This window comes from Mustela nivalis (assembly GCF_964662115.1).
Source record: "Mustela nivalis genome assembly, chromosome: 1".
NCBI classification, from domain to species: Eukaryota; Metazoa; Chordata; class Mammalia; order Carnivora; family Mustelidae; genus Mustela; species Mustela nivalis.
The window spans coordinates 48,749,025-48,766,244 of record NC_139020.1 but is presented as its reverse complement, the minus strand read 5'-3'; the positions used below and the strand labels follow the sequence as shown (position 1 = coordinate 48,766,244).

The following is a 17,220-nucleotide window of genomic DNA, read 5'->3' as shown; positions in this document are numbered from 1 at the left end:
ATTTGAAGGTAACTAGCAAAGGTTTGAGGTAGTATCTGCCTCCAAAAGAGCAATGCAAACCTAAAAGAACATGAAAAATCCAGGAAACACATCATCACCAAAAGATAACAATAATCTTCCAATAACCTAACTCAAAGGCACAGAATTTAACAAGCTACCTGATAAAGAATTCAAAATAGCTGGTTAAGGAAACTCAACAATTCAACTAAGTACATCAGCAAAATGAGAAATCTACAAAGAGAGAGAAATCATAAAAAAGAAGTAAACAGAAATGCAATGAATGCAATGAAAAATGCCGTAAAGAGCATCTCTATGTAGAGGAGATCAAATGGAAGACATAATAAGTGATCTGGAAAACAAAAACTCTGAAATAACCTGATCAGAAATGAACAAGAAAAAGAGAATGAAAAAGAACACAGAATGCCTATATGATCTACAGGATAACATTAAATGTACAACTATTAGAATAATCAGAATTTGAGAAAGAACAGAGAGCCAGAAAGTTTATTTAAAAAGACAAGACAGGGAGCGCCTGGGTGGTTCAGTTGGTCAAAGCCTCTGCCTTCACTCAGTTCATGATCCTGGGGACCTGGGATGGAGCCCCACATTGGGCTCTCTGCTCAGCAGGGAGCCTGCTTCCTCCTCTGCCTGCCTCTCTACCTACTTGTGATCTCCGTCTGCCAAATAAATAAATAAAATCTTCCCAAAAAATAAAAAAATAAATATTAAAAAATAAAAAGATAAAAGCTGTCAACTTTCCAAACCTGGGGATACAGCTGGATGACCAAGTTCACAAAGCTAATAGATCACCCAATTATCTCAATGCAGAAAAACCTTCTTCAAGACAAAATATAATAACATTGTCAAAAACAAACACAGAGAATCCTAAAAGCAGCCAGAAAAAAGACTGTAATCTGAAAGGAACACCCATTTGGCTATCAGCAAGTTTCTCAGCAGAACTCGGTGCCAGGAAAAGTGAAATGACATATTCAGTGTTAAAAGAAAGTGTCGACCAAAAACACTGAGTCTGGCAAATTTAGCTTCAAATATGAAGGAGAAATGAAGACTGTCTCAGACAAACAAAAGCTGAGAACGTGTATCACCACTAGATCTGCCTTGCAAAAATGCTGAAAAGAGTTCTTCAAACTGAATGAATGAAGAAACTAATTGGTGACATGAGAATATATGAAAGTATTCTACAGAACAGTAAAGAGAAACATACAGTCAGATTTAGAAAACTGTAATTGTAGGGATGCCTGAGTGGCTCAGTCAGTTGGGCATCGGCCTTCATTGGGCATCTGCATCTCAGGTCATGATCCCAGGACCCTGGGATCAAGTCCCACATCAGTAAAAGGGTAGATAGAGCTTTGTATGCTACTGAAATTAAGTTGTTATAGGGTTAAAAGGGACAGCTTTATCTATAAGATATTTTATATAAATCCCATGGTAACCACAATGCAAAAACAGAACAGATTCAAAAGAGAAAGAAAGGAAAAACAGAGCATACCACTACAGAAAAACACCACTTTATAAAAGGCATAAACGGAGGGAAAAAGAAACTATGAAAATATAAAACAATCAGAAAGCAATTAATAAGATGGCATTACTAAGTCCTTATATATCAACAAATAACTCTAAATATAAGTGGATTGAATTCACCAAGAAAAAGGCAAATAATAGCTGAATGGATTTTTTTTTAAACCCCCCCCCCCCAAAAAAAAATAGGTGGACTAAAGGTAACTTCAGATTTAAGGACACACACAGGCTGAAAGCAAAGAGATGACAAAAGATATCCCAAACAAGTAAAAACCAAAAGAAAGAGAGGTTGGTTATGCTTCTATGAAACAAAATAAACTTTAAGCCAAGAACAGTAACAAGTGACAAAAAAGGTCACTATAGAATGATAAAGAGGTCAATTCATCAAGAGGATGTAACAATCATAAATATATACCAACCCAACAACAGAACACCTAAATATATTAACATATATATTAAATACTAACAGAACTGAAGGGAGAAATAGACAACAATAAAAGAATAGTAGGGGACTTCAATACTCCACTGTCAGCAATGGACAGATCATCCAGACAGAAAATCAACAAGGAACTACTGGATTTGGACCATACATGCATTATATCAAATGGACCTAACAGACATTTATAAAGTAATCCCTATCAAAATTCCAGTGACATTTTTAATAAAAAAAAAAAAAACAGGGAAAACAAAATTTGTAAAAGACCCCGAATAACCAGAGCAATCCTAAGAAACAAGAACAAAACTAAAGGTATCATACTTCTTGTTTTCAAACTACACTACAAAATTATAGTAATCAAAACAGTACAGTACTGGCACAAATACAGAATAGAATTAAGACCCCAAAATAAAGCCCCACATACACAATCACCTAATTTTTTTTTTTTTAAAGATTTTATTTATTTATTTGACAGAGAGAAATCACAAGTACACTGAGAGGCAGGCAGAGAGAGAGAGAAGGAAGCAGGCTTCCCTGCTGAGCAGAGAGCCCGATGCGGGACTCGATCCCAGGACCCTGAGATCAGGGCCTGAGCTGAAGGCAGCGGCTCAACCCACTGAGCCACCCAGGCGCCCCAAATCACCTAATTTTTTTAAGCAATTACTATGCCCAATGTGGGGCTGAAACTCATGACCCCAAGATCAAGAACAAGTAAGCCAGCCAGGCACCCCTAGAATCAACTAATATTTGATAAGGGAGACACAAATACTCAATGGCATAGTACTCAAAAGCATAGTCTCTTCAATAAATGGTGTTGGAAAAACTGGACAACGAGCAGACAAATGACTAGACCCTTTCTTATACCACTCAAAATAGATTAAAGACTATGTTATAAGATCCGATATTATAAAATCCTATGGTGATAATCATATTGCAATATATAAATAGCCTATCAACACACTGCATACCTTAAACCTACATGTTATATGTCATCTATCTCAATAAAAAGAAAGAAAAGAAAATTTTCCCTTATCTACTGATTGCCTATTGGGAAATACTGCATCCAGGGCGCTTGGGCGGCTCAGTCGTTGGGTGTCTGCCTTCAGCTCATGTCATGATCCCAGCCTCCTGGGATCGAGCCCTGCATCTGGATCCCTGCTTGGCTGGAAGCCTGTTTCTCCCTCTCCCACTTCCCCTGCTTGTGTTCCCTCTCTCGCTGTCTCTTTCTCACTCTCTCTCTCTGTCAAATAAATAAATAACATCTTTAAAAAAAATTTTTTTAAAGGAAACATTCCATCCTCCTTCTCTTTTTCAGTTGTTGTAAGGATATAACAAACCATTAAGGACCAAACCATGCATGCTCCTGACATACCCCCTTCTCCTTCCTACCCTTTTCCTCTCTTCCTTTCCTACTCTTACTCTTGTTCCTTGGGTAGCCATCCCAGCTATTCAAGATCAACCAATTTCAGGATACAAAATCAATATACAGAAATCCTTTGGATGTCTATATACTAACAATAAAGCAGCAAAAAAAGGGAAATTAAGAAAACAATCCCATTTACAATTGCACCAAAAACAATAAAATATTTAGGAATAAACTTATCCAAGGAGGTGAAAGACCTGTAATTTGAAAACTACAAAACACGATAAAAAAAATTAAAGATGACATAAACACATGGAAAGATATTCCATGCTCATGGACTGGGAGAACTAATACTGTTAAAATGTCCATACTACCCAAAGCAATCCACAAATTTACTGTAATCCTTATGAAATACCAATAGCATTTTTGACAAAACTATAACAAATAATCCTAAAATTGTATGGAAGCATAAAAGATTCCAAATAGCCAAATCAGTCTTGAAAAAGAACAAGACTGGAGGTATCACAGGACACCTGAGTGACTTAGTCAGTTAGGCATCTGCCTTTGTCTCAGGTCATGACCCTAGGGTCCTGGGATGGAGCCCCGTGACATCGAGCTCCCTGCTCAGTGGGGAATTTGCTTCTCTCTCTCTCTCTGCACCCAACCTGACCCGCTCATTCTCTTTCCCTTCTCCGTCAAAAAAAAAAAAAAACTGGAACTATCAGAATCCCAGATTTCAAGATATACTACAAACTGTAGTAAGGAGAACAGTATGGTACTAGCACAAAAACAGACACATAGATCAACAGAACAGAATAAAGAGCCCAGAAATAAACTCACAATCATTTGGTCAATTAATCTTTGACAAAAAAGCCAAGAATGCGCAATGGGAAAAAGACAGTCTATTCAACAAATGGTATTGGGAAAACTGGACAGTTACATGTAAAAGAATTAAAATGGATCATGTTCTTATACCATACAGAAAAACAAACTCAAAATGGATTAAAGATCTAAATAGGAAACCTGAAACCATAAAAAATCCTAGAAGAGAGCACAGACAGTAATTTCTCTGACACTGGCCATAGCAGCATTCTTCTAGATATATTTCCTCAGGCAAGGGGAAAAAAAGCAATGATAAATTATTAGGACTACGTTAAAATAAAACAATTCTTCATAGCAAAGGAAATAATCAATAAAACAAAAAGACAACCTACGCAATGGGAGAAGATATTTGCAAATGACATATCCATAAAGAATTACTATCCAAAATACATAAAGAACTTATATAACTCAACACCAAAAAATAATAATAATAATAAAATAAAAGCAAACAATCCAATTTAAAATGGCCAGAAGACATGAACAGACATTTTCCAAAGACATCCTGCTGGCCAGGAGACACGTGAAAAGATGCTCAACATCTCTCGTCATCAGGGAAATGCAAATCAAAACCACAATGAGTTATCTCCTCAAACCTGTTAGAATGGCTAAAATCAACAACGTAAGAAACAACAACAGAAGGCAAAGATGTGGAGAAGAAGGAACCTCATGCACTGTTAGTAGGAATGCAAACTTGTGCAGCCACTGTGGAAAACAGTACGGAGGTTTCCTCAAAAAGTTAAAAATAGAAGTACTGGATGCCTGGGTGGCTCGGTCAGTTAAGCGCCTGCCTTCAGCTCAGATCATGATCCCAGGGTTCTGGGATCAAGTTCCGCATCCGGAACCTGCTTCTCCCTCTGCCTGCCGCTCTGCTTGCTTATGCTCTCTCTCTCTCTCTTTGACAAATAAATAAAATAAGATCTTTTTAAAAAAATTTAAAAATAGAATTACCAAATGATCTAGTAACTACATAATGGATACTTACCTAAAGAAAATAAAAACACTAATTCAAAAAGATATATGTCCCCCTCTATTTACTGCAGCATTATTTACAATAGCCAAGATATGGAAGCAGTCCAAGTGTCCATCCACAGAAGAATGGACAAAGAAGATGTGGTGTATATATACATATAATGGAATATCACTCAGCATAATCTTGCCATTTGCAACAACATGTATGGACCTAGAGAGTATAATGCTAAGTGAAGTTAGACAAAGACATAATACCATATGATTTCACTCATATGTGATATACAAGAAAAAAACAAAGAAAGAAAGAAAAAGACAAATGAAAAAAACAGACTTTTAAATATAAAGGACAAACTGGTGATAGCCAGAAGGAAGCTGGTAGGGGGATGGATAAAATAGGTGAAGGGGATTAAGAGTACATATATTGGGAATATATGAATAATATATAAAATATATGAATAATATATAAAATTGGTGAACCACTGTATTGTTCATTTGAAATTAATATAACATAGTCTCGGGGTGCATGGGTGGCTCAGTGGGTTAAAGCCAATCCTGGCCTATGAAAATCCAGGAGAGGTTGCTGCAAGTTTCTGGTGGATGCATGCAGTCAAACCCAGACCATGCCAGTGTTCTAGTAACAGCTATCTGAATTTTAGCTGCAAATGGAAAAATGCACGTGATCTCTTCAGAGAGTTATGAGAGAACAAACTATCTCTTAAGCTGACGAACAAGGACACAAGCACCTATTGCTATGACAGCATCCTAAAATCCAACCATGAAAGAGGATGCCATGCATAAAAGCTAACACAAAGGAAGGAGGGTAGAGCTAAGAGACAAAGAACTTACAGAGACTCCAGAGACTTACAAAAAAACAGAGCCTCAGCTGTGCCCAACTACCTCCTGACTCTACTATAAATGAGTAATATTTATTAGTATTTATTAATATTACTCATTTAATAATATTAAAGTCAGCCAGAATCAGCTTTCTTTACTTGTAGCCAAATCCCTAACAGACTGGTACTATCTTTACAATCAGAAAAATATATATATTTAAAATATCAGTGAATAAGTGGGGAAAAAACAGGACGTGCTCAATGAGAGCTTCTCAGAGAGATACTAATGATCCCTTCTACAACTTTTACTGGATACTGCTACATACACCTCCTTCTCATATTATGTGATATTTTTAATTAAAACTGAGTCTGGGGGTGCCTGGGTGGCTCAGTGGTTTAAGCCGCTGTCTTCGGCTCAGGTCATGATCTCAGGGTCCTGGGATCGGGTCCCGCATCGGGCTCTCTGCTCAGCAGGGAGCCTGCTTCCCTCTCTCTCTCTCTGCCTCCCTCTCCATCTACTTGTGATTTCTCTCTGTCAAATAAATAAATAAAATCTTTAAAAAAAAAAAAAACTGAGTCTGTACCTTTCAGGAAATGATTGGATACTCTAATCACAAGAAAAGCATCATTAGGATCAGAAGCATAGGATGGAAAGGAGATTAAGGGATGGCAGACTGCCAAGCTTCAGAGCATTTCCTGCTCTCCATCCCCTACCCTAATCTTCTTTACCAATTTTCATCACAGTAATAAATTGAACAGTTCAAAAGTCATGGCAATATTCTCAACTTGGACAAGATGACCTCTTTAGACAGGGAAAATGTTTTACTGCACTCTATCAAAAGAACTATTTGTTATTGTCAATGTCAGAATTGTCTTAATTGTTTATCACTGCCCTCTATCTCCCTTCTCCCTTATTGCTGAGATAGTCTTGGTGCAGATAGAGTTCTTAGTTGGCTTTCAGCTCGCAAGTTCTCAAGAACTAAAGCAGGAATACTAGGGGAATTTTCTCACAATCCTTCCTGCAATAACATCAATGATGTGGGACTCTGGCCTACCCTCTCAAGTCTCTCTCCCTTTTCCTGCCTCCTCACTCAACCTAGACCCACACAAGTTTCTTTTTTCTATTTGTATACCCACGCTATTTAATGTGGTAACACACACATACATACACATACATACACACACACACACTCACAAAACCAATGAAGAAGAGTGCGATGCACACCCCTGGTCTTGAAAGTTACTGCCCGTCTATCATCCTGCAGGCTCAGCTCCATCTCCCAACTCTGTTCTTCCTAGCCCCTGCACACAAGCCTCCAACGAGTACCTCGCCTTCCAAACTCCACCTCCTCCACAGGCAAGAACTGCTTCAAGATCCTTCCCTCCAGCAGCAAATGCATCTACGTTGCCAACCATCATGATATTTTTCCTTCGTAGGTCAGAGGAAGGAGCACAGCAACTTCTACGTAATCAATATTAAAATGATAACAAGAACACCCACAATATATGATGTCTCTCAACCTACATAAAGTTTTATGCTCCATTTGTGCTCTAGATCACATTACCTCCTCTCCTTGGTCCATTAATCCTTCTCCTCTGCAGCTTCTCAATGATCACTTTACCCTCAAATTCAAAGCCCTCAGACTTCCACTTCTAGCCAAGATAATGAAACAGTGAGATTTACCCTTCCATCTGAAACAACTTAAAAAAAAAAAAAAAAGATATATATATATATATATATATATATATATATATATATATATATGTATATATAAGAAGCAATGATTTTCCAGACCCTGAACATTAGACAACAAAGGACAATGATGCCTGAAAGATGGAAAACATGGGTGATCCTTTGCTTACAGCCTTGAAAGCATTTCCAGGCTGCAGCATCGGGAGGGGATCCTGGGTAGAGCCTGGTCAACTACTCAAGTTGAAGGGACGTGGCCAAGTCTTAAAAGACCAAAGTGAATCCAAAAGACAAAGTGGCAGGAGGAAAGATGCAGAGAGAACTCAGGGGATCTGCAGAGGGTCCCTCTCGGGTACTCAGCAGAGTACTGGAGGGCCAAAGTGCATGAGGAAAACTATGGAGGCTGAAGGAAAAACCTGAAAGCATGAAAGACAACAGTAATCAGAGCTCTCAGAGAGCCAGAATGCTTGGGGACACAGACATTCCACCTATAGGAAAAGCCAAGAAGCAGAGAAACACTGTAATTAAGATGGACATGCAACCTGAGAAGCTTCACAGGCCAAAAAAAGTAAAAGAGCAGCATCATTTTATCTAGAATCACTCCATAAATTTCAGTGACTTATGAGTGGCAAAGCGGGGGAGAGGGGCATACTAAGTTCATTCCTAGTGCCAGGCACTGGAAGGGGTCAGTAGGACACAGTCCTGCCCTTGTGTGCATTCTGTAGTCTCTAGGACAGATTCATCAACTCCCTCCTCTGAGTTTTCCTTCAGTTTTTGGCCAGCAGTCAGCTAAAAGGTCCCCTCCTTGGGGCACCATGGTGGTTCAGTGAGTTAGAGCCTCTGCCTTTGGCTCAGGTCATGAGCCCAGGGTCCTGGGGATGAACCCCGCATCGGGCTCTCTGCTCAGCAGGGAGCCTGCTTTCTCCTGCCTCTCTGCCTACTTGTGATCTCTGTCAAGTAAATAAATCTTATAAATAAATAAATAAAATAAAAGGTCCCCTCCTTGAAAAAACCCTCTTTCAACCCCCTAACAACTATAGCGTAGTCTGCTTTCCTTTCTTGACTGTATTCTTCACAATTCCTAATAATCACTTATTATTACTATATGACTATGATTATTATTTTCTCCTATGCACATTTAGAATATGAGCTCTATAAGCAAAGAAATCATGTCTGTCAACTTCACCACTGTACCCTCTGTGACCAGCACAGTATATAACCACTGAAGGTACTCCAACACTTACTGAATAAATGAAAACAAGAGCTATGACCAGGATAAGTTTTCTGATGACCAGCATTTCCTAGGCTAGTTAGCCCCAAATCCTTAGATTTGGTTCCTTTAGTTATAAAGGAGCTTATGAAGTACTCATAAAAAGTACTCACCTCTACCTGAGTAACATTGACGACCAGCACCACCACCATCAGCACAGCAAGCAGACAGCAGAAAAGCCGTAGTTTGAAGAAATTGAGCCACATTGTCTGTCTGTGTCTTGATCACCCATGGCCGACGCCATGCTACCTTCACTCCTCAAAACTCCATGTCTTCGTTCTTCTGATCTGCAGACGAGCTTTTAGTTGAATTTGTTTTCCGCTAGTATCATTAAGAGCTCTTTGTATGGAGGAGAGGCTAGGGTTGACTTCAGAAGCACACTTTTCTTCAGAGGAGTCCTTCAAACAGGGAAGATGAGAATACAGATCACCAACTCCAACAGCCAAGTGTGTGGTAAGAGGAAAGGTGCCACACTTCCTCTTCCTGAACCCTCTCAAAGGCCCAAAGTCATGAGGAGAAAGCAAAGAGCCACAGCACAGTAAGATCTGTTGCGCATTCAATTTGCTCAAACCCAATCCCAGAGTTCCATACAAATACAGTGATATTTGTCCTGCAAATTTTAGGTTTTAACTTTGAAGAAAGCAAAGAAGAATGTCTTCAAACCTTTAGGGATTAGAAAATTAAAGTCACTGTTAAATTTCTAGAGGTCTAAGTAGATAAAATCATTCCCCTTCCCTTATAGCTCAAGTTACATAACACCCCTAAAGTGATCATATTTGACGAGCATTAAAAGGAAACCTGCTGATTTTATGAGGAGTTCTGTGAGACTGTGCAAACTATCCCCACCCCCTCTAGAAAACAAGGAGTGCTGTCCCCCTGCACAGCAGAAGACGTGAAATACCCTTCAGATGTCCAGCTCCTGAGGGAGGATGTTCCCTCAGCAGATTAACAGGGCCCAGGATGGAAGACACTAACCCTGAAGATAGAGGAAAGAAAAGCTAAGCCTGACAATTAAGAGGAGACCCAACTCCCTCATCATAACTGCTAGAGGCAGAGGACTTCAGAGCCTGCCACTCCTACCTGTTCTCGCATAATGAATTCAAAATGCTCTCCCCAGTTTTTATTTTGGTATAGATAAACAGAAAAAAATACTAGTATTTTGTTTCTAGCTAGGCTCTCCATAGAGGGCAAGGTGGAGAAGTCATGGTGAAAGGGTGCATAACTATGGCACAGAGGATCTCTGACTACCTCAACTGCATCGCAACGTTGTAACTGGACCTGGCAAGCCGCCCTACTCCCTCTCTCTTTCACTCCACCTGGCCAGTCCATTCCCACCTCACAAGGACCACAACTCCTCCTCATCTCTGCCTCATAAAGGAGATAGAACTGAGCTATTCTAACTTGATCTCCATCCTCAGAAGTCCCACAGCACTTTCTTCTCACTTCACATCTCAGCATTTTCACTCCTCTGTATTTCTGTATTTGTATGTACTTCCTGTTCCTCCAACTAGACTATACCAATCATGATTAAAAAAAAAAAAAAAAAAAAAAAAAACAGAGGGGCACCTGGGTGGCTCAGTCCATTGAGCATCCGACTCATGATTTCAGTTCAGGTAGTGATCTCAGGGTCATGAGATCGAGTCCCACATCAGACTCCACCCTTAGGGTAGAATCTGCTTCTCCCTCTCCCTCTGTTCCCCCTCCACAGCTCTCTGTCTCTATCTTCTCTCTCTCTCTCTCAAATAAATAAATATTTAAAAAATTTAAAATTTAAAATTAAAAAAAAAAAAAAAAAAAAAAACAGAAACCAGGGCAACTGGGTGGCTCAGTTGGTTAAGCTTCAACTCTTGGCTTCAGCTCAGGTGGTGATCTCGGGATTGTGAGATTGAGCCCCAGAGCAGGGCTCTGTGATGAACATGGAGTCCGCTTGACCCTCTTCCTCTCCCTCTGCCCCTTCCCCCAGCGAGCTCTCTCTCTCAGATAAATAAAATCTTATAAAAACAAACAAACAAAAAAGGGACAACTGGGTGGCTCAGTCAGTTAAGTGACTGCCTTCAGCTCAGATCTTGATCCCAGGGTCCTGGGATTGAACCTTGTGTTGGGGATTCCTGCTCAGTGGTGAGCCTGCTTCTCCTTCTCCCTCTGTTGCTCCCCCTATTTGTGCTCTCTGTCTCTTTCTCTCTGTCAAATAGGTAAAATCTTAAAAATAAAACAACAAAAGAAAAAAAAAAAAAACACAGAAACCATGCATCAGAGAAAAAGCAACTTAGTAAAAACAATGTATCATATTTCTTGGATTCACTCACAGTACCTCCCCCTTACATGATATATATTGATGCAACAATCCACAGAACAAAAAATTATGGAAGCCTACTCTGCAGCACACACTGTACTAAGTGCCAGAAACTCCCACGGAAAAGCTTACACTTATATCAGACAAAAGGTATTTCCTCTCCTAAATTACGAATATTTATCCCTCTGCAGGCTCCCTATACAGGGATACCAAGCACTGTGCAAGACCCCATTTGATGACCCCTCAACCCCACCCCTAACACCCAAGCACCCACTCACCCCAAAGTGCCTATAAATCCTAGAAAGAAATAACTATGAACCAGAAGAAATGACTCTGTCATCAGGGCCCAACTGCTCTTCTGTAGAAGAGCAGGAGTTGGCCATAAATATCATAGGCTTCCCTCATGCCCAGAGAGGGAGAAGACCAAAGACAATACTCCACGGAGATTCAGCAGCACCACAGTAAGCACTGTCTGTGTACTACAGAAAAACCAGCAGCTTCGAGAAGGTTAGTGTTATTCAGAGCCAGGTGGCAGCAGTGCAGCTGCGGTCAGGGGTGCAGAAGGATGGCAAGGGCAGCAGACTCCAGAACTACGGGGACCACAGGGACATAGGTAGCAAAGCAAATGTGCAAGAAACCTCTCATGGCCAAGGACTTCTACTGAAAGTTGTTACTGGAGGGGCATGCAAGACCTGACTTCTAGACCCATCTGTATATCTAAGTAGATGTGGTCTAAGGGACACGTAGACCTCTCTCTGAAAAGACATATATGAAAATGTTCATAGTTGTTACCTCTGCACAGTTTTTTTTCTCCTTTATCTTTGTGTCCTAAGTTTTCACCAGGAAATAGAAGTAAAAATAGTACAAATAGAAAAAAAAGCAGGTTTCTAAAAGTAATAATTAACAACAAGCCATAAGAAGAAATACAGCATTAAACCAAATACAGAAAAACAACTGAATTTAAAATGAAAAATTTCGGGGCACCTGGGTGGCTCAGTGGATTAAGCATCTGCCTTCGGCTCAGGTCATGATCTCAGGGTCCTGGGATCGAGCCCCACATCAGGCTCTCTGCTCAGTGGGGAGCCTGCTTCCCTCTTTCTCTGCCTGCCTCTCTGCCTACTTGTGATCCCTCTCTCTGTTAAATAAATAAAGAAAATCTATTACAAAATAAATAAATAATAAAATGAAAAATTTCAAAGTGAAAGAAGAAATCTCTAATCGTTCTCTACTGTTTTCCTACAAATAAAAAACCTACGCATTACATCAAGAAAGTTATCTAAAAAGACAGCAGGACAATATCATTCAGTATCTCAAACTGCCTTAGAATTGAATAAAAACAAAAGTGCTAGACAGAATGACTCTAAGGAAAAGTTTCCTAGACCAGCCAAAAATAAAAATTTATTACTGAATGTTACTTACCTTTTTTAAAAAAATTTCCAGTTCCCAAGAAGAGATTAGAGCTTACATCTAACTTTCCTTTCAGTGTAAAGTCCTGAATTCAAACAATCATGACAGCACTTATTCTTTTCTTGCCACATTCAAAGCACCGGTTGATGTTTCCTCACTTTTATACCATTCTTCCTGCTGCAACAAGATTACACACATGATATCCAGGTTAAAGATACCAAAATTAAGGAAAACATTTGAAATCAAGAGTATAGTTTTATCCCGCGATGCACAGAGATTTCAGTATAACAAAGTAGGAGAAACATTTCCTTTACTACTAATAAAAAATAGCAACTGGCTATTTTTAGATAAATATAGATAGATAAATATAGATAGATAGATATAGATAGATAGATAGATAGATAGATATAAACTTAAACATGGCAAGTTACTCCCAGATCTGAGCTGAAGGTCAAATTTTATAATTAGCAAAATAACTGAAAAAATATAAATCAAAGATAAAACCTCCATATGTTACTTTTCTTAGACTAGAATAATTATGTACTTCAACAACCCATCCTACCACTATAGAAAGTAAGAGGTATCTAGACAGATCCAAAAGTTATGATTAATTCAGGAGGAATTTAAATTTGAGCAGTCTTGTTTTCAAATCCTCCTAATGTATCAGTCCATCACTTAGTCATGCCTCATATTTATGTTTGAAGGACAAGCAAAAAGTAAAATGCATGGTCTATTGGGTCTCTTCTGCCAAAGGTGATTAAGACTACTTCCAGCCAATCTAACTTCTTAATGGCCTGTCACAAAAACCCTAGACTGCCACTACGTATGTGACTTCCTACCCCATCTCATAAGAGAATTACAGAGTGACTGTTTACATCACTCGGAATTAAAACTGTCAGTAACATCAATGAGATAGTTCAGTACTAAAAAGAAAATTGGGCAGCAAACCCGTCCCCTAGGGAATTAGACAACCATTTCACAAAGATAAGTTATTATAGGATAACTACACATCCAGTTTCTGGGACAGTCCCCATTCTATATACCCTGAACTGCTACCCACATAAATATAATTGTACTTGTCAGACAAAGTATATAGAATTTTACTTCAAAATATGTGGACCCCCTACACAGAAGACAAATCACAGATCTACATGGAATATACTCGAACTTAAATATTTCTAGGTCAGGGGCACCTGCGTGATTCAGTGAGTTAAACATCCAACTCTTGATTTCAGCTCAGGTCATGATCTCAGGGTTGACATCGAGATTCTTCCTTTCTCTCTCTCTCTCTCTCTCCCTCTCCGTCTGCCCCTTTCCCCTCTAAAAAATGTATATATCAAACTTTCCAAATTGCAGCTGTATAACTCATAAACACAGAGAAAAAAACAATGGTTGCCAGAGGGGAGGGACGTGGTGGGGTGCAAAATAGATGAGGAGGATTAAGAGGTACAAACTTCCAGTTACCAAATAAATAAGTCATGGGGATGCAAATGTAATATAGAGAACACAGTGAGTAATATAGTAATAATTCCATATGATGACAGACAATAACTACGTTGCTTGTGGTGATCGTTTCATAATGTATATAAATGTCAAACCACTATGGTGAGCACCTGAAACTGATATAATATTGTATGTTAACCATACTTCAATAAGTACAAAGAGCACCTATATTTCACAGGGTGCTGGGTATGACCCTGAAACTTAACAGGCCAGGATCCAGAGAAAGAACTGGAGCCATATCCATGAATATGACAATGACTGGTCACCAAGTAAGGTCAACCCTTGACAAAGAGGAAGCACAGCAGAAGTCTGCAGGACTTGTTTCCCCTGATTCTATTTCTCTTTCATTTATCCCCACCTCACACACCCAAAGTGCTGACTCACCACCCAGGCCTTCCCCTGCCCTTCTTCCAAAGCAGCACCCCATGTTTTCATGGGGGGGGAGCAGTTGGAGAGGAGACTAGAAGAAATCAGTTAAATAAGTCACAGAGTAGTAAGTGCTGTAAGAAAAAAATAAAGCACATTGATAGGCTGTGTTCTTTAAACTCGTATGCACATTAACATCATCCTGTAAGCTTTTAACCATGCCAATGCTTAGACCAGACTCAACTAACTGAATCGGAATCTGTAGGACCAGGGCCTAAGAAACAGGTTTTTTAAAAAAAGGTCTCCAAATGACTACTATAGTATACTGCCAAACAGGGGAACCGCCAGTATGAGGTGGCCAGCGGTGTTATTTCTATCAGCGGGTCAGGCCTTTCCAAAATGATCTCTGAATTGTAACTTACACTGTCCCCTCAGGACCATCCGATTCCGGGATAACAGGGACAGCCAACCTCACTTCAGTGATCTATTCCTTCGTTTCCCTTCTCAGTAACAAATAACAGCACTTTATCAGGCCAGAGACTGTGGAGAGAAGAGACGAAGTACCGGCAGAGGAAAGCAGAACCCAAACACCTTGGAGCGTGCTGCTACCTCCACTGCATGGAATCAGACAATTAATGATCAGAGTCTGGGAGTCCCGCCAGCTTCAAGCACACCCTGATGTTCCAAATGATAACCACAGTGAGGAAGGGGAAGGGCCACTGAGCAGTGTAGTTCTTCATCTTTAGGAAACTGGCAGCAATCCTCCTTTAGAGTGAATAATGAAAAGAGAGGAAAATTTTACAATTACACACGAAATTTGTATAAATCCTGACTGAGAATGCCACTTACCACCACCCTAGTGGCCTTTAATCAAGCGGAGACGGGTGACAGGCGCGGGCTTCCACATCACACCTTGCAAAGTCACACGCTTCTCTCCCCATAGGACCTGAATCTGATGTCCCAAAGCGTCAGCTCAATAATGCCAGAAGAGTCCAAAGTGTGAGAGCATCGCCAGGCAAGTGGCTGCTGGGCCCCGGAGCAGCAGTGAGACGGGACAATGGGGCGGAGGAGGCAGGCGTCGCAAAGTGCCCCGCACCGGGTTAGGAAGAGGTCTTCAGCTGCTGCACCTGCCCGCGTTGCATTAAGTCCGGAAAACTGAGCACGGAGATGCTCGCGTCAGCCCCGCCCCCTCCTGCGGGAGCCGCAGCGGCTCGGGCAACTCAGGTCCGAAGCTACGGCAGCCGGAGGCTCCAATTCTGCCCCCGCCGAGGACGGAAGCTTTCCCTTTCTCGCTCCAGAACCCCCAGCCGTGACCCCCGAGTCTGCAGCTCCTCTGCACCAGGCCGGGGACTCAGGGGTCGGCGCGTGCGGAGAAAGGGGCTTCTCAGACTAGAGGCGCCCGCGAGGCGCCAGGCATTGGGTCCCTCGAGCGGCAGGGACCCAGCCCGGCGCCTGCGCACAAGCCGGAGTCCCGCACTCACCGCCGAGCCCTGCGGTCCGCTGTGCTCTCTCTGGCCGCTAGGCATTCGGAACGCGGGATCTGGGGAGGCTGCTCCAGATTGCCTGGCCCCTGCTTCCTGGCCCCGCTACGTCTCCTCACCCCCGACCCCCGGCTACAATTGGTTGAACTCCAGGAGAGGCGGGCCGAGGATGCTGATTGACAGCCGCGGGCGCCGTGCGCGGAACGCTGAGCCACGAGGCGAGGCAAGCGTAGTGGGCGCTGTTCGCGCAAAGGGCCGCTTTGCTTCTGCGCGGCAGGGCGTCATACAGCTGCAGCCCTGTGGCCCGAGCTCTAGCCCGCTCGGGACGGGCTTCTCTCGCCTTCGAACCTGAGGGTTCCCCAGGGACGGTCTGTTTCAAGACTTTTTTTCTTGTCAGCCGAAGTAACCATACTGGAGAAGCCCGTACTTGGGCCGTCTTCCCTGTCAGGGGCGGAATGTATTGTTTCTTCCAGAAAAAAACACGATTGGCCACGCACGAGCTCTGGAACGGCAAGTCTTTCAGTCTTTCCCGGCTTGGAATTAGTCGGCTTACTCTATTTGCTCTTAAAACAGCCTCGTTCCTCTTACTCTCCCTGTACATAACATAGGTCTTCTGACAAAAATGCCTGCATACGTTCTCCCATCCCCCAAATCTGGGTCATCCTATTTTGGACGTTCTTCTACGCGGTAGAACGTCTATAGCTATGTGAAATTCAGAAACTGAGAGGAGACCTTGGAAGACAGATAAAGGACCTGCTCAGGAAGCCGGAAGGGATTGCGGGCTGCTCTGTGTTCTTCAGTGCACAGTGGGGTTAATGGAATTTATCCCAACAAAACACAGACTCTAAAAATAGACCTGCCCCAGACTATTATCTCAAGGTTGAAGAAGAATTAATACCAATTGTAACCAACATTAATTATTTTTACATTTACTGACCACAATGGACTCTACGGGCTTATTCAGATGTTTTCGTGGGAGAACTACATGCATGGGTGACCCGACGGATGGAAGAAAAGCAATTTCTACAAAACGGCCGCTCTTCTGGAGTAACCATTTCATTCTCCTTCCTGAAGAAAGCCTTCCAAGGCCTGTTCATAAAAGGTGACTTCCGTTGCCTCTGCTAGAAGATGATCCCCATATGATAAATTTGTGCTCTCAGTCCTATCTCCCAGACACCCCATCACCTATCT

At 41.4% G+C, this 17,220-nt stretch overlaps 1 protein-coding gene across 4 annotated transcripts in view; it reads right to left on the bottom strand.

Moving 5' to 3' along the window:
- The window catches only part of NXPE3 (neurexophilin and PC-esterase domain family member 3), a 46,369-nt gene extending 30,342 nt beyond the window's left edge, over positions 1 to 16,027 (bottom strand). Inside the window, exons 1-4 of one of the 4 annotated variants that reach the window (XM_082696288.1) lie at positions 15,398 to 16,027; positions 12,692 to 12,856; positions 12,257 to 12,407; positions 9,093 to 9,642 (exon numbers count right to left, since the gene is read on the bottom strand). In XM_082696288.1, coding sequence (XP_082552414.1) covers positions 9,093 to 9,185 — 93 coding nt within the window. In that variant the 5' untranslated portion in view covers positions 9,186 to 9,642; positions 12,257 to 12,407; positions 12,692 to 12,856; positions 15,398 to 16,027. The remainder of the gene's footprint in view (positions 1 to 9,092; positions 9,643 to 12,256; positions 12,408 to 12,691; positions 12,857 to 15,397) is intronic. The other 3 variants (XM_082696289.1, XM_082696291.1, XM_082696290.1) reach the window with 3 other exon arrangements.
- Positions 16,028 to 17,220: the final 1,193 nt, after the last annotated feature.